The sequence below is a fragment of the Watersipora subatra genome, chromosome 2 (genome assembly GCF_963576615.1).
Source record: "Watersipora subatra chromosome 2, tzWatSuba1.1, whole genome shotgun sequence".
In the NCBI taxonomy this organism is placed as follows: domain Eukaryota; kingdom Metazoa; phylum Bryozoa; class Gymnolaemata; order Cheilostomatida; family Watersiporidae; genus Watersipora; species Watersipora subatra.
In genome coordinates, this window is record NC_088709.1 from 42,819,171 (window position 1) to 42,838,032 (window position 18,862).

Here is an 18,862-nt window from a genome sequence, read left to right on the forward strand (position 1 = left end):
TAATATATGCAAGCGTCTGGTTCTTTGATTTGTTCTAGAAGGTTCTGGTTAAAAGTTAAAAGAACCTCAACTTACCCATGAGGTAGAGAAATAGTAAACAAGCTGAATTTCTTGGTTCTCCTCTTGTTTACTTATGTGTGCTAAATTGTAAATTGATTTTCTATTAAATTTGGTGTCCTATCATAGAACTGTGTTGCTGCTCTATTGAGATAAGATAAATCCAATCATGTTTTGTTGTTTATTTAATCGATATACATTTGTTGATGTTTTTTGGCAACATAAGGCCAAATATAATGTACAAATGTGATCATTTACTCTTCTCTGTTTTGCTTTGGTGAAATTACATAAATCTCTAAGTCATGACTTGAGAGTGTTGAAGGAGATTTTGTCCTTCTGTCGGCTGTAGAAATAGCAGCAACAAGTAGCAAAAGCTAGAATATGTTAGTTTGATGGTTTTATCTTGACAGATAAGAGTCATTGTAAATCATGAACACACTTTAGTTGTAGGATGTGTTGGTGGGTGTCTAGACAGAAGAATATCAGATGGTAGTAGAAGTGCTAAAATTAGGGCAAAGTGAAGGCATTTGGGAATGCATGTACTACATGTAGTTGTGAATGTACAGTAATAAATTTGGAGTAGACGACTCTCAATGTATGGTAAAACTATTCAATTAACCCTGTCGTCTTGGCTTATGCTAAACCCTGTCGATTATGTTTTTCGCAAGGGGAAACGAACAAAATGTCGTTTTCGGTAGCGTCTTTTTAAATTGGAAATTCTGTCGCACCAAGTGTTTGTAAGAAATAATAATTTCCCAATTCTAATTCGCAACATATCAGCGCTTGTTTATAGCCTAGTTGTAGTATGTTATATCACTAGCAAACTCGAAAATTACAATCAAAACCCACATACGTTTTAAAAGAATTTTTTCAGACATGTTTGCATATGGCGACCTCGAGTAGAAATGAAAGTAATGACACTACATCAAATGTTACTAAATGAAAACCTAAAAAAGTGTCAGACACACTAAAGAGGTTGTAAGTACATTGTTGAACAATTCAGAGGATGAAGGAGATTTTGTAGAGGATGATTGTAGCAATTTAAGTTCAAATGACTGAATCTTCAGAGTCAGTAAGTAAAACACTGATCCCAATGTATGACCCACTGCAAGCCAAATGCAACTGCAGGTGATGCTGGTGTTGTTGGTTGGAGACAAATAACGAATTTGCGGCGTGATAAACCCCCAGAGTTGCATGATTTCGTGGGTCAGTCAGGTCCAGAGTTTACACTAGCTGAGGGCTCCCATTAGACTATTTCGAAAGACTTTTCTCATCAATTGTGGACAATGGCCAGTCTTCATGAGAGCTTATGGTGGCTGAAATCAATGAGTACAAGCTGTGGTGTGACAGCAATAACCCAAAACTACTTCCCAAATCTAAAGTTAGGCTTCGGAACGATGTTGATGTGTTACAAATGCTTTCATTGGTACTGTAATCAATATTGGTTTAGTACGTAAACACGGCATAGAAGAATATTTGTAGCTCTTATCTGTAAGCCGTATACATATATTACAAATAGAATGTAAAAGGTTGTAATAATATGCTTGTATTTACTTATTTTACAGCATATTGCAATTAGAGCGGAAATTCGCATTTTTAGCAAAATAATTCACCCGTGGCACCCCACAAACCTACCAGCGAAACGGTTAATGAAATAAGGTTGACCAGGGTGTTTGATCTTGCTTTTTATTGTGAAACAAAATTGAAAAAATTGAAAAAAATTTAGTATTTCACTAAAAATTTAAAGAAATAAAAATAGTGGGCCTATACTGACTTCAAGGTTTGCGAATGAATAATGACTTCCTCAATTGGCAAGGCTTTGCTAAACTACCTTTAACTAGCTGATCTATTAGTCTCAGCTGAGTTTTACCAAATATGGTCATACAGTAAACATATTATTAGTAGTCAATCCAATAATTGAATTATTATTGTAACTAATGTAATCCTTTAATTAATATAGTATTATGGTATATGGGAGAGGGTGCAGTGCTAGTTGTACAGACATTTTTATATCACATGTTATTATATTTTATCCAGTTCCTTCTTAACACTTTTACAAAGGAAGTCAGACAGATCTTATGAGGAGTTGCTTCCTCTATTTGTATGGCTTTTCTATACCATCTCTGATTAGTTGATCTATCAGATTCAAGTGAGTTTTACCAAATATGGTCATACAGTAAATACCAATATGGTCATACAGATTCTATTAATACTAGTCAATCTTATAATTCAATTATTGTTGTAGTTAATTAATACCCTTCAATAATATAGTATAAACAAACTCAAACTATGTAACTCACTAATAGGTATCTGCTATGAAAGAGTGAAATGATTTGCATATTTGTATTTGGTGCATATATATCTGAACTATTGGCTTGAAAACCAAGTGATGACCTTTAATCAATACTTAGTTACTAGTGTTGTCATTCAAATAGTAATATAACACCTTTCTTTATGCACTCCTAATTTATCAATATATCTATAAATATTTGAAGTTGAAGCTTTTTCTATTGTTGGAAATCAGGCAAGAATTGCTATGAAATATTTTGGAAATCTTGCATAAACAAGCTTGATTGCTGTTCTTTGCCCTGGTTTGTGTTGGTTCACAAATAATACGAAAAAATGGATTGACCAACCAATCAGATAAAGGAAATGAAATGGTCTTTGAATCTGATCTGTTTTTAATTCAAGAACTTTTTAAGCCAAAATTCATACATTTTATTTAAAAACCAAAACATAAAAAGAGGCCATTTATGACACATTATTGCAGCCGAGTCGCCATGGTAAGAAGATACATATATGATGGGAATCAGTTGGCTTTGATCATTTATGTTTGCATTACAAGAGGGAATAATTCCAATAGTGCCTGATGCTTTCCCATGCAATGAGAATAAAGACAGAATTGAGAAAAGCCAGGACAATCATTTGCTCTGGAGACAATTCAACACAGAAATCATCAAACATAAGTAACAAATAGTAGTAAATACCATGACCTTGACATGAAGTATAAATAAAGGGAGTTATCATATAAACAAGATAGCTGACACAAATACTAGTGGCTCAACATGGAATCAAGGAAATAGAAATATAGTTTCAATTGAAATAGAAATTCTCTCTTTAATTAAATTTGATTGTTACCTTTAATAGTAACCTTTTAAAATGGGTTAAATAGCAATTACAACATTCCTGCTCAAACAAAAACATCCAAACTAGTATGAGCCAGTTTTTTAATTTGATCAAATTACTACCTAAAAACTGCTTAGGCTTTTTCCTGGAAATTCCAGATCATCAAGCTCAAGAATGGTGCAGTGAGAACTCGATGGCCATGTAAACCAGATTGTCTAATAGACAAGGTGTAACACAACTCCATAACCTGAATGTCATACGAAGGTTTTTACGCTACAAAACTAGTAGTGTCAATAGTTGTCACACCTTAATGTCGTGGCGCTGAGCAGACAACTACTAAATCTGAACGATTTAGACAACCTGGTAGGATGTCATGAGAGTGAGTGAGCCAGTATAGCTAATGCCATAGTAGTGAAGGCGTATACTCCACATGTAGAGACCATGCCTTGTTTGTTGGTTATGGCATCTACAAATACACCAAGTTGTCAGTTATTGCCAACACAGCAAGCAGATGAAACCAGGGTAGTTTCCTAAGAACAAATCAACAGCATGTGCTCAGCTATGATCATCAACAGAATATGTATGTTTGTTCTCATATATTTCTTATCTAAATTCCTATTATTTCTGGAAACCTCCAAGACAAGTCTTTCTATGGCTTGCATTGTTTTACACAAAGTATGAAGATGATGAAATCGACGTGAAGCACCATATTGGAGAATGAAACAGTAGATTTGTAGCATGTGTAACATTTATGTATAACTTTCTATTGGCCATTAATAATCATGTTCTTCATTGCATGCCAAAAACCAGGTCTATATGATATACAAAAAGGAATATCAATTACTATCATCTATATGATAGAACTGAGAAAAATATATCAACATCATTGAACAGATGAGAATGCATAAATCCAAGGAAAAACAACAGTGCCGTCTTTTTGTATATGGAACATCTGCATTGCCACAACATCATTCATTAGCAGGATAACAACAAACCCTACAGACACTGTCTTCATTGTTTGAGATCAAATACTAGTATAGCGTGATTTCATATTTTATTTAATAGCTTTTCAATCAGAACTGTAACAATTGGAGTTGTGTGCTCAAGAAGAGAGTATGTCGCTAATAACATCAGCAGGATGCCCATTTATTCAATTGAACGGTTACTTAATAAGTGAACAGTATGTGGTATGAAGCAGAAAGTTCAATCACTGAGGAGTTCAAATTACTGACATCCTTATAATAATATTACCAATCACCTAGAATACTAGCTCTAACCACAACTAATAACAACTAATAGACATCATAACTTGTGACTCCATAAATATTATTCCTTATCACTGCTTGCTACAAACAACAGTATAAGGGGGGCACCAGAGACCTAGATGGGTCAGAGTTGTGACAACTAGAGGTGCTGTTAGAGAAATCCTCCGTTTAGTTTCCAAGTTGCAAACATATCACTAACAATTATTTTCAGCGAGCTCCAAAACATGAACATAAAATTTCTTTTTATTCTAATTTATAATAAAGGGAGCAGACAACTCCTTATTAGTGCACTGCATTCCTGCAGTACACATTCCTGCAGTACATTGCAAGAATGTTTCAAGATTAAAATCAATAAAAGTGGATCACAGTTAAAATGCTCAGATCAAGTGAAAGTGTGATTATGATGTCTATAGTTACAAAGAGATCGACTGTGTAGAGACTGCTGCAACTTGAAAGTAATAGCCGATGTCAACTATTACAGGGATAACAACTAGTGACTTCATTTTACACATAATCTTATTCTGAGCGTTTTAACATTTAAGCTTTTGTCAGCTTTTGTCGATTTTAATCTTGAAACCTACTGGAAGTCAGATGACCTCAAACATTAAAAACAATTGCAAATATATGTAATAGAAAAATTCTGTCAAAATTACTTTTTGATAAAATCTGTTAAAATTTTGGGTTCATCTTTAAATATAGTAAACATTTCATCTTCTACTTTAGTAATATTATTTTAAGGGCTGAACACAGTTTATTCTTAGTTATTTTGATATTGAAAATTGTGCTGTATTGCCAACTATTGTTTTATAATGCTTTCCTTTGACATACACTCAGTACACACGGAGTACCAGTACCACCCCCAACTCTTCTAAAGGATCTCAACTATATGTCTAAGAGAAATCACCTGCGCTCAGTAATATCAGGTTACGAGCAACCCCAATTATGAACAGAAAGAAGTGAAAATTAAAAGGTGAAATGTGAGCAGAAACCGTTGTCTGAATTCCACTGAAACCAATCGATAGACTGAAGAGAGAGACGTGCAATCACATGGGATTCAGCTATAATTACATGTAGATAAAGCACTTGCAGAGCAAACCAAATTTGAGCACCTGCAGTAGCCTGTCACAATGCAGTTTCAAATGCATGTTACAGTATGAAAGTACCTGTATTACGGTGTTCTTATTCTACAATATATGCAAACGCTAATCTAGAATAGCGAAAAGTCACCTGCTTGAACTTGTCACGCAGACACTTGCAGATGCCATTTAGTAAGTCATTACAGGGTGCCTCTATCAGAACACAAACTAGAACCAAACTGTCTCGCTTACAATTACATGAAAAAGCTCACACGTCTCAGAGTAATGTTGAATTAAAAGCTTTTCATCAGGTTATTAAAAACAAATTCAATTTGATTAAAACTTCTACACTGATGCAAGCTGTCCTATGGGTATGGTTTTGTTTGTTGTATTCTGTTGTAGAAGTCTTTGAACATAGATTTTGGCCAAGTAAGCAAACCCAAACCATAGCAGGCAAAGTTGCGCAGTAGAACCACCTCGGGCATCCATTTACATTAACGTGTGAAGTCAAATCAATAAACTAATAATATGAATAATTAATCACCATATTAATAGATACATAACAGTATATAATATATGTAATATATATTATTCACCATATTAATAGATATATAACAGTATATAATATATGTAATATATATATTAATCACCAATTTCCTCCTACTAGTAATATTACGAATAAATTCATGCAACTTTTGAATCAATATTTCTAGGCTCACTTCATTCTGTGAGCAATATATCCTATACATGAACTAGCATTAAAACTGTTTGGAAAAACAAACATCAATCCAGATCCTTGCTGGTACGATGTTAGGCCACGATACAGCTACCCAAGTTGTCAAGGTGTTGACCTTTTGACCTTTGATTGGTCAAATTTATGCCATTTAGAGTGGCCTTCAGAGAGAGACCACTCTTTACAGTGAGTCTTTATGGATATCAGTATTTACGCAGTGTTTTTAATACTTATATCAAACTTTAATTCATTAGCTATGGGTCCTGATGGTGATAATAAAGGGACAACCAAAAATTGGGTACTATGGAAATGGGTCTGCTAGCAATAAACAAAAGTCAAAGAAGAGTGGGATACCAAACTTCATCGGCAGAAGGAAAGTTATCAGTTTGTTTGAATTACTAGATTTAAAGCACAAACATTAGGAAACTATTAGAACAATGGATGATCCTATGGGCAGTATTGATGGCAGGTGGATGTGTAATTTCATAAATACTTTCAGCAGTTGCCAGAAACAGGCTTCTTGTGGGTATTTCTCCAAATAAAAGCTTCAAAAAGCATAGATGTTAAGAGGCCTCACCATATGGCAATTTTATTTTGTGGTCCCAATCCCGGAATGAATTGCAGCCGTATCCCAGGATTCTACTGTAGCACTACCATGGACTATTTTATATTGTAGTAGTACCCTGGCAGTCCGGTGAATGGTGAGAGTTTAACATGTGTAACAGCTATGTGCACAATTATTCCACAACACTGCAGGGTGGTTGAACACTGAAGTTAGTAGTGTACCTGAGTGGAACCCTGAATACCTGAGTTCAATTCCTGTGAAGTGTATTATTTATTCTTAACCTCTAAGTCTGGCTTCAAACAGACAGACAGGGCTCTTATCATAGTGAATATTATGTACTATAGCTACTCTTATACCTGGAGTTGTCCTACCATACAGTTGTCATTCCTACCATACAATCAACCAGCTACTCATGAGGTACTATTTAATAATTAGATGGGACTCTTTGGAGAGATCAACTGCTATGAATAATATTCAGTTTGTATTACAGACTGCATTTCGCTATTCCTGCTGTCGCTGTAAATAATAATTTTTTACATTAAAAACCAATTTTTATTTAATTAGTTATTTATACTTAAAACCTCAAAAAACTGATTAGTATATACTAAGTATAAATAAACTTAAAAAACAAACAGTTGAAATAGCTTAGTTTATTGGGTTATGCACCTATTTTGTATTATCATTTGACAATCAAACAGAACTTATAAAGGCTGGTTACATATAACCTTCTGTTTGTTCAAGGAATAACAACTCCTATAAAAGAGAACTATACTGAATAGAAACACAGTGATTATCATCATGACTATGTATAAGGGACAATGTTTAATGAATTTATCAGTTTCATTTTCCCACTCAAAGCATTATAAATAAATTTATATTAAATTTTAGTATATTCTATCAGAAAGTATCAGTATTTTTCTATCAATTGAGATCGTATTTGATGTTTGAGGTGATCCGACTAACAGGATGTTTCAAGATTAAAATCAAAAAAACATCCGCCGTAATCAAAATGCCCAGAACATAAATATGCGTCAAAATGATGTCACAAGTTGCTACTGGTGCTATAGTTGATATTGGCTATAATAGTGTACCTGTCGCACCGTTATATGTGTTTAATCTGTCGGTTTTTTATAACTATAGACATCATAATCGCACCTTTGCTTGATCTGAGCATTATAACCGGGATCAAGTTTCATCAATTTTATCTTGAAACATCCTGGCAGTCAGATTAACTCAAACATTAAACCATAACTGCCACGAACAACTTTTATCGTATTTACTAGGTAAATCAGACATGCTGATTCCGATTTTGTAATCAAAATAAAGATTAGGCCACTAACCTTCAGAGTAATAAAGGATTTTTTATAGCGTTTTAATATCGGTCTCGAAAACAACACGATCGGCATAACAAGCTCCGCCCATAAATACTTGACGTAACCTAGCTTTTTAGGAACAGAAGTTACGTAGAGATGTTTAGACCGATTTAGAATAATAGAGATGGGTGTTTTAAAATCTATTAATATCTGAATCCAGCTTTAAAAATAATATCAGTCTTTTCTGAAAGGTAGATAAGCTATTTAGCATTGCATATTTAAAAAGCGCGATAACAACGCTAGCTCGTGATAAAACCGCGCTTTTTGAGCTCATTTTTCTCGGCGTCCAGCCCATTTAAACGTCATGTAACAAGCTGCGAGCAATTTTAAATAGTTTATATCCCTTTCATAAAAAACTGAAACTATTTTACAGGCTGGATTTAGATAATAATGGGTTTTAAGACACCCATCTCTATTATTTTAAATCGGACTAAACTTTCCTAACTTCCGTTTCTGAAAAAGCTAGGTTTCGTCACATATTTATGGGCGGAGCTTGTAATGCCGATTGTGTTGTTTTCGAAACGGATATTGAAACGCTTTAAAAAAGCCTAAATGACTTTGAAGGTTAGTGGACTAATCTTTATTTTGAGTACAAAATCGGAATCAGCGTGTCTGATTTACCTAGAAAATACAATAAAAGTTGTTCGTGACAGTTATGGTTTAAAAACAATCATACATGATATAAAAGTACTGATACTTTCTGATAAATTCTTGTCTAAGCTCATCTTGAAATGAATGCTATAATAATTGACAATAATAGGAAATACATCCTACCTGTATCCTCTCCGAGAGTATCCCAGTGCTTTGACCTCTCCACAGCATCAGTCCACCGCCTAAACCTCTTATCTCTCTCTAAACAACCAATGAAAAGAGATCACAGTACGTATGACACAAATAGAGTTACACAACAAACTACAGTCACTAAGCCAAGAGGTAGGAAATATGTACACTTGGTGCACAGGCTAAAAAGCCAACATGTAGGTGTTCACAACAACAACAGACTCGGTTTTGTATATAACTTGATGAGCTGCTCAAGGAGGGAGTCTGTCTTTTTCTTATTTGTAATGAAATTATTGCCCATGGAGTAATAAAAAACCAAGGATGACTCCAACTCTGCCCACACTACTGAGTTTGCAGGGTGAGAAGAGCAATTACCTGGCTGAGGTCAGATTACAAGAAATGCAAGTGGCTCCACTATATTTAAGAAAGAAGCGCATACCCTTGCTCTCCGTTGTAAGGCAGTTTGTGAAACATAAAACATAAAAAAGGCAACTTGTCCACAGTCATCCTAACACCTACCTTCCTCTGATATGAGAGGTTTAAAGACATCAGTAGTGATGGCAGACAAATCCTCAGGATTTAAACTCCATACTCCAATGCAGTACCCGGCAGCCATTGCTGCACCGAGTGCTGTCGTCTCTGGCATGGAAGGCCGAACTAGAATATTCAATATAAATAGACTATAATTATAAAATATGAAAATATCATTTGGATAAACAAAGGGATAATTCCATCGGGCATTACATACGCTGCCAGTACAGTTTATTTACTAAAAATAACCAAACACCATCAGGTATGATTGGCTTATGTAACCGCTCAAACACCAATGAAATGCCCCTTTCTAAACACTGGATCTCTCAAGCATAGAATGGTCTAAAGGAGTGGTCACACGAGAGCCGAAACGAACTAAATGACGCAAAACGACGTCGCTCTCAGTTGTAAACTGTTCGGGCAAAGACATTTCTTGCCGAAACGAACCAGTTTGGTTCTGCTCGAAATTTTGTGGCCGAACCCTTGCTCTTATTGGCTGGTTAAAATTCTAGAGAGCACACATCACATTTCTCTTTACGTGCGTGTGAGCAAAGTTAAAAAAGAAATGGGACAATCTTTTTATTTTGTTAAATAAACAACACGAAGCAATTTACGGCAAGGCTCACCCGGACTTGTGATTGTGTTGCATAAATGTAAGATGTTGCACTCAAGTTTTGCATAAATGTAAGATAATGGTTGTAGTTTTCTTTCGTGTAGAACAGAAGTAATGTGTCATACTCATCCTGATGAAGAATCGTTGACTGATTTATTTATGTAAAACCACAGTACTATGATAAACACTGTTTTTGTTATGTACTCAGCATAAAAAAACATTCCATGTTAACAAAAATATAATTTTGTTGATGGGAAGGGTCGGCAAAATCTTTGTATCGAGTGATTTGTTTGGAGCAGATGAACGAACTTCTGATAAATCTGCGGCGTAATTATAATTAATAATTGTTCCTCAAAGTTTTTGTTTGCAATAGAAGTATTTAACTAAAATACATAAAAACTACCAATAAAACAGTGTCCCGTATTCATGTATACGGTATCTAGAAAGCGAAGTGACTTCGGATGCCGTGTGACATGTGACTTAGCCAAACCGAAGTAAAACAACCTCCGAACCAAACCAAACCTAAGTCAGTTCGGCCATCGTGTGACCACGGCTTTACTCGACTTTCACAGACAACAGATAAATTATTAGCTGTGAACAAATTCTTGAAATCAATTACAGACAATCTAAATACACAAACATCTCACACAAAGCCAGCAAAAAGGTACAGTACCCTACTAAAAGCTTTAGATAACCTCCAACCTTTAGATGGCCTCACAAATGTCTTACCGACGGGAATCCCGACGAGGTCTGCTTGCGTTTGCATGAGTAGAGAATTCTGAGTCATACCTCCGTCGACCTGGAGAGATGCCAGAGGGATGCCGCTGTCGCTATTCATAGCATCTAAAATCTATAAATAGATTTCGTATGCACCTTGGACATAAAACCATAATGACTAGTAGAGCTCAGTGTATCCAGAAGAAATTTACCTCTCTGGTCTGATAGCAGACGGCTTCCAGAGCTGCTCTAACGATATGTGCCTTTGTTGTGCATGTTGACAGGCCGCATATCGTTCTACAATACAAGGATATTAGCTCTGGTCATAGATGTCACCATGTATACCTACTACTCTGTATTTTCAGTAACAGAAATAATTTAGTTTATCTACAATGATGCGTGTTTGAACTTCACCAACAGCAAGGAGATTTAGTTCTAGAAAGAGGGGACAACTTCCAATCCACTAAAAAGAAGTTTACTTAGGTATTTAAGCAACTGTGGTATTTTAATGATTCATGTCCATGCTGGCCAGCCATGTTGGGCAGCCATTTTGTGCAGCTATATTGAACAGCCATCTTGTGCAGACATATTAAACAGCTATCTAGGGCAGCCATATTGAACAGCCAGGCTGGGCAGCCATATTTAACAGCCATTATGTGCAGCCATACATATTGAGTAGCCATATGGAACAACCATATCTGTCAGCCAAATTGCACAGCCCTGTTGGACAGTCCTGTTGGCAGCCATGCTGACTAGCTTGTGCGATGCAAATAATATTACTATTATTATACAGTGCACCCTTGAGATACGATTACCCTGATATACGATTTTTTCACCTTACGAAGTTGAACATCGTGAGATCTTCACCTCGCTATACGAATTTTATTTCACCATACGAATTTGAGAAAAGTTTCGCCCGAGTTAAAATTTGGCGATTGGTGTGCTAATAACGCACGTCGAAATAACAAAGACGCCGAAATGCGGTTTGCCGAAAACATTTCACAACGTTTAACAGAGACACGATGACCGACTTTTCTCAGGTCAGCGTTCCACGTGGGAAATTTTGTGAAAAACACATAATCGAGAGCGAGTATCCATTTTTAGCGTTATAATCCTTCTACAAGACAAAGGAAAAATGATTTCCATGACAACAGAGTTGGAGGTCATAAATAAATAGGAAGAAGACGCCTGTATTGTTAATATTGCCAAGGAATATGTTCGCAACCAGTCAGCAATTATTAAAAATAAGAAATTCATTAAAGCAAGCAAAAGCATACCTGCCAACTCTCACGCATTGGGCGTGAGACTCACGCAATCACCACAAAGAAAAAATGAAAATGCGTGAGATTTTTGCCCCAATTTCCACAATTTTATATATACTATCATTGATACATCAATTGCCCCAAAACCAAATCTCACACATTGCCCCACTCTTGGGTTGGCAGGCCTGAGCACAAGGAGGAGCTTACGACTGACGACTTGAAGGAGTTGAAAGCAATACACGGGATGTAGAAAAGACATAAAGTCAAGTGTGAAGTGTTGATAGTAACAATAGTGACAGTATGACAATATGATACAATATGACAGAGAGTAGCAATAGTGACAGTATGACAATACGATACAATACAATATGACAGATAGTAACAATAGTAACAGTACGACAATACGATACAATACAATATGACAGATCATAACAATAGTGACAGTATGACAATACGATACAATATGACAGATAGTAACAATAGTGACAGTATTACAATATGATACAATATGACAGATAGTAACAATAGTGACAGTATGACAATATGATACAATACATAATGACAAATAGTAACAATAGTGACAGTATGACAATACAATATAATAGGACAGATAGTAACAATAGTGTCAGTATGACAATATGATACAATACAATATGACCGATAGTAGCAAGAGTGTCAGTATGGCAATATGATACAATACCATATGACAAATAGTAACAATAGTGACAGTATGACAATACAATATAATAGGACAGATAGTAGCAAGAGTGTCAGTATGACAATATGATACAATACCATATGACAGATAGTAACAATAGTGACAGTATGACAATATGATACAATACATAATGACAAATAGTAACAATAGTGACAGTATGACAATACAATATAATAGGACAGATAGTAACAATAGTGTCAGTATGACAATATGATACGATACAATATGACAGATAGTAACAATAGTGTCAGTATGACAATATGATACAATACATAATGACCAATAGTAACAATAGTGACAGTATGACAATATGATACGATACAATACAACAGATAGTAACAATAGTGACAGTATGCAAATATGATATAATACAATATGACAGATAATAACAATAGTGACAGTATGACAATACAATATGACAGATAGTAACAATAGTGACAGTATGACAATACGATATAATACAATATGACAGATAGTAACAATAGTGACAGTATGACAATACGATATAATACAATATAACAGATATTAACAATAGTAACAGTATGACAATACAATACAATATGACAGATAGTAACAATAGTGACAGTATGACAATACGATACAATACAATATGACAGATAGTGACAATAGTAACAGTACGACAATACGATACAATACAATATGACCAAAAGTGACAATAGTGACAGTATGCAAATATGATATAATACAATATGACAGATAATAACAATAGTGACAGTATGACAATACAATATGACAGATAGTAACAATAGTGAAAGTATGACAATACGATACAATACAATATGACAGATAGTAACAATAGTAACAGTACGACAATACGATACAATACAATATGACAGATAATAACAATAGTGACAGTATGACAATATGATACAATACAATATGACAGATAGTAGCAATAGTAACAGTATGACAATACGATACAATACAATATGACAGATAATAACAATAGTGACAGTATGAAATACAATACCATATGACAAATAGTAACAATAGTGACAGTATGACAATACAATATAATAGGACAGATAGTAACAATAATGACAGTATGACAATACGATACAATACAATATGACAGATAGTAACAATAGTAACAGTACGACAATACGATACAATACAATATGACAGATAGTAACAATAGTGACAGTATGAAATACAATACCATATGACAAATAGTAACAATAGTGACAGTATGACAATACAATATAATAGGACAGATAGTAACAATAGTGACAGTATGACAATACGATACAATACAATATGACAGATAGTAACAATAGTAACAGTACGACAATACGATACAATACAACAGATAGTAACAATAGTGACAGTATGACAATACGATACAATACAATATGACAGATAGTAACAATAGTAACAGTACGACAATACGATACAATACAATATGACAGATAGTAACAATAGTAACAGTATGACAATACAATATGACAAATAGTAACAATAGTGACAGTATGACAATATGATACAATATGACAGATAGTAGCAATAGTGACAGTATGACAATACGATACAATACAATATGACAGATAGTAACAATAGTAGCAGTACGACAATACGATACAATACAATATGACAGATCATAACAATAGTGACAGTATGACAATACGATACAATATGACAGATAGTAACAATAGTGACAGTATGACAATATGATACAATACAATATGACAGATAGTAACAATAGTGCCAGTATGATAATACAATACAATATGACCGATAGTAGCAAGAGTGTCAGTATGACAATATGATACAATACTATATGACAAATAGTAACAATAGTGGCAGTATGACAATACAATATAATAGGACAGATAGTAACAATAGTGTCAGTATGACAATATGATACAATACCATATGACCAATAGTAACAATAGTGACAGTATGAAAATATGATACGATACAATACGACAGATAGTAACAATAGTGACAGTATGCAAATATGATATAATACAATATGACAAATAGTAACAATAGTGACAGTATGACAATATGATACAATACAATACGACAGATAGTAACAATAGTGACAGTATGACAATACGATACAATATGACAAATAGTAACAATAGTGACAGTGTGACAATACGATACAATATGACAAATAGTAACAATAGTGACAGTGTGACAATACGATACAATACATTATGAGAGATAGTAACAATAGTGACAGTATGACAATACGATACAATACAATATGACAGATAATAACAATAGTAACAGTATGACAATACGATACAATATGACAGATAGTAATAATAGTGACAGTATGACAATACAATATGACAGATAGTAACAATAGTAACAGTATGACAATACGATACAATATGACAGATAGTAATAATAGTGACAGTATGACAATATAATATGACAGATAGTGAAAAAATCTTACAATAATATCATGAACTAGTTGTAGAGATATTATTATATTCACCGAATGCTTAGCTACCAATCTACACTAAGAATGTGAAGAACAGGTCATGAACTTTTATAGCTTCTCCAAAATAATGTGAATTTTTACGGAGTCAGCAAATTTGGGTCCACAGTAACAATTGTGCGCATAGGGTAACTGTTCCACCCAACTAAAGATGAGACGATGCTCGCATCAAGTGTTAAGTCAGTAGCCATATGGGGCCTCAAACAGGGAGCAAATTGAAATTGCATTTGAGCATCAAAAAGGTAGGATCAAAGATTTTGCTACTTACTTAATAGGTAGAAATCGTAATAATCGTAATGATGAACATAGTTTTAACAATTTAATGTAAACTTTTAAAAGCAAAAAAATTGTTTATGTAATGATTTAACAGTTCACTAAAATAATTGACTAGATAAACATTTATAGTAATTGTAAGAAAACGCCGATTTAAATAAGGTCATAAGTCGATTTTCACTCATAGCTCATTGCAGAAGTCTGTTCAAAACATGATTTGTTATAAATCCGCAAATATTTGTTCTATTATAATTTAAAAATATTCTAATGTACAGTTGTGTATTCTAGCAAAACCTGTGAAATAAAAAACATTTCTCATCTTCTCTTTTTACTAATTGTACCATAACAAATTAAACACAGTAAGATGTCATCAATAGCCAAATGTTTGGCCAAAGTCTGAAAATCTTGAATTTTCTGCTCAAATCCCAATTTGGTAAAGATTAGAAGCCTTTGCACGTCACGTTATGACTGTAAACACTACAGTTATGGCAGTGATAAGGGGGGGAGGAGGAGGGGAGAGGGGAGGGCTCATGCTCCCCTTCCCCCCCTTACCCCTGTCATGACTGTAGTGTTTACAGTCATGAATGTGATAAGGGGGGCCCCTCATGCCCCCCTTATCACTTTTTAATAGTCAGGATGTCGGCAGCAGCTCATGACTTGAACTTAAACTTTGGCTGCCCAAAACAAAATCAGAGTTTATAAATGTGGTTAACAAATTTAAGATTGACTGCATTCCCCGACAAGTATGTTAGACTGCTTTCTGAAAGATGTTAAAAATGTAACTGCTTGATAAAATAGAAGAACTGAAATAACGTCAAATTTCATTGTATATTTAGAGAAAACATCAAAACATCGTAAATGAATCTTAACTAACGCAGCGAGCAACCTTCAAAAGATGACAGCCCATCTGACAGCAAGAACTAAATTCCCTAAAAGTACTCACCTGTTTTTTGCTTGTCCTTCGCTGAAGCAGAGCTGTCCTACAAGAGCAGCCTGCTGATCTCCAACTACTCCACTTATCGGCAGACCTTTAAGGGGCCCATCAGCACGCTTCCCATAAATCTCAGCTGTGCTACGAATCTCAGGCAATAATACATATTCTACTTCAAAAATCTACAAAAAGTCATAAAACAATGAAAAAGAAGAACAACATAAAAAATAATAATAAAGCACTGATCATGGGTAGATAACTCCAAATTTACTATGTTTCCACAATTTTCGTCATAATTTATTTTTTTGCAGTTTAGACCAGCAGGTCTTCTTGTTTCTTCAATTTAGAACAAGAGGAATAGTAAAGCTATTCAAGCACCTCCCCTCTTCCCTCTAAATATGCCTCTTCTGTCCAATTAGCTTTACAGTGCACCCTCCGGATACTATGTTGATCCATTCCAGCATTGGCACTGTATGGTGAAAAAATCGTATGTACGGGTATAGAAACCATTGCCATTATACAATGCAAATATTCCCTGGTAAAAATCATCAAAATCTTATGAAAATGTTGTACATATTGAGAGCTACTAACAAAATAGTATGTTAACTTCAGTAACTATAATTAGGCCTACCTACAGTAACTGTTTTGTGTTTAGTGGTCATGATCTGCAATAAAATGCATCATTATAATGTGTGTACCACATGCAGTACATAGTACATACGGTAAGGAGTTCTTACCTTCAAGACACACGTAGGTATAAAATAAACATTGAGTTCACTTCAAATAAATATAGCTTACTAAACACACTTGAAGCTAAGTTTAAGTATGTATTTTTTAACTATTTCACTGTATCTCAAAGTTTTTTGTCAATGAAAGTTTATCACGTAGCAGTTTCTGTCTACGCTTTCACTATACCTTTTAGCACATCTGGTTAAAACATTTTTAACCTAATTCAACCAAAAAGGTCAAGCGATGCAGTTCTCAAAAGTGGCCTCTCGCACACTTGACCATTTAATGGCCATCCAAAAAAAAGAAATTCTATTTACTATACAGGACGTACATACCTTTGCAGTAATGTGACTTGAGCCGGTACATGTAACGAGTAGAGCAGAGAGGAGGCAAAAGTGTATCAATGCTTATTATGTTACTGCACACTTAAAATAAAATTAATACGTAACGAAATGGAATTTTCTGGCAAGCTAAACTAGCCCTGTCTAAGAGATCGCAACTTCAATTTTTGAGGTAAAAGCCTCACCATGTTCAACTTCGTAAGGTGAAAAAATCGTATATCAGGGTAATTGTATCTTGAGGGTGCACTGTATATATGTACAATAACTAGCTGTGCTACCCGGCGTTGCCCGGTATTAAAAATCAGCTTGTAAACAACGAGAACTGGTAATGAGAACTGCCTGCCACTTGCTATTAGCCTGGCACATTACCAATGGATAATTTGAGTAAGCTTACTAATAAAACCTACCGCTTCTCATGACGTTACGCCATTGTGTTGCATTGTGACGGAAAGCGGTGACGTATTTGCTAATATTTAACGACATATATTGCCTAGCAAAATCTATCAATCTCGTGTAGCTTAATTAGTTAGGTGTCGGACCTTTGAACAGAAGTTCCAGGATCAAACCTTCTGCGGTATGAATTCGTTATTCCAAGATTTCAATAGCTATAGATAGACAATCACAATGACAAACGAATTCACACACGACCAACTATTGAGAAACATGCATATTGCTATCATATTTGAAATGTCATATTGTTTCCATTTGTCAAAGGTGAAACTTTGGTATATATGCTAAAATTTGACGTTCGGCAAATGGAAACAATATATTTAATTTTTTTACATATGCACTTACATTGAGGCAATGAATGAGTTTATGATAATGGGACATCTCCGTCTCAGTCAACCCTTGCCGTTGGAGAAATTCAACTCAGATTCAGAGACTGCAATAACGGTAGGCTATAGCCTACACAAAATCACAAAAGATTGAACAATAAATGCACAAAGCCAAACACGTATACTTGCATAATGCTAAAACATTTTCAAAAATGAAATAAAAACATAATCACCAAAGAGTTTCGCTTTATTACTGACCATTGACATAATGTAGTAGGCCTACCAGGTGCATCATGAAGAGATCGTTTGGCAATATTTGAGAGCGTTGTTCATTTTTGTTGAAATATGCTTGTCAAACGTAATATAAAAAACCACTACCAGCATTAGGATCCTCACTATTTATCGTGGCGCCAAAAACCATCAGTATACGAGAATGACAACAAGTCGCAATGAAGATTTTTACTTTCTTCAATTAAATCGAAAATCCTTAAACGGTTGCAAGATAATTGCACAGGTTTTAGGC

General features: G+C 34.6%; 1 protein-coding gene across 3 annotated transcripts; it reads right to left on the reverse strand.

Annotated features, from left to right (window-relative positions):
- Positions 1–1,258: 1,258 nt before the first annotated feature.
- LOC137387792 (glycerol kinase-like) lies at positions 1,259–18,792 on the reverse strand. Of its 3 annotated transcripts, none has more exons than XR_010977950.1 (9): positions 18,623–18,792; positions 18,359–18,469; positions 16,506–16,675; positions 11,049–11,133; positions 10,849–10,969; positions 9,495–9,632; positions 8,970–9,047; positions 3,490–3,649; positions 1,259–1,373 (listed from the first exon to the last, which is right to left on the reverse strand). XR_010977950.1 is itself a non-coding variant. In XM_068074304.1 (9 exons), the coding sequence occupies exons 2-8, from the start codon at positions 18,392–18,394 to the stop codon at positions 5,628–5,630; spliced, it is 633 nt and encodes a 210-aa protein (XP_067930405.1). In that variant the 5' UTR covers positions 18,395–18,469; positions 18,623–18,792; the 3' UTR covers positions 3,556–3,649; positions 5,612–5,627. The 3 variants fall into 3 exon arrangements, 2 of the variants coding, with proteins under 2 accessions (XP_067930404.1, XP_067930405.1); XM_068074304.1 differs by lacking the exon at positions 1,259–1,373 and adding an exon at positions 5,612–5,632 and having other exon boundaries at positions 3,556–3,649; XM_068074303.1 differs by lacking the exon at positions 1,259–1,373 and having other exon boundaries at positions 2,727–3,649.
- Positions 18,793–18,862: the final 70 nt, after the last annotated feature.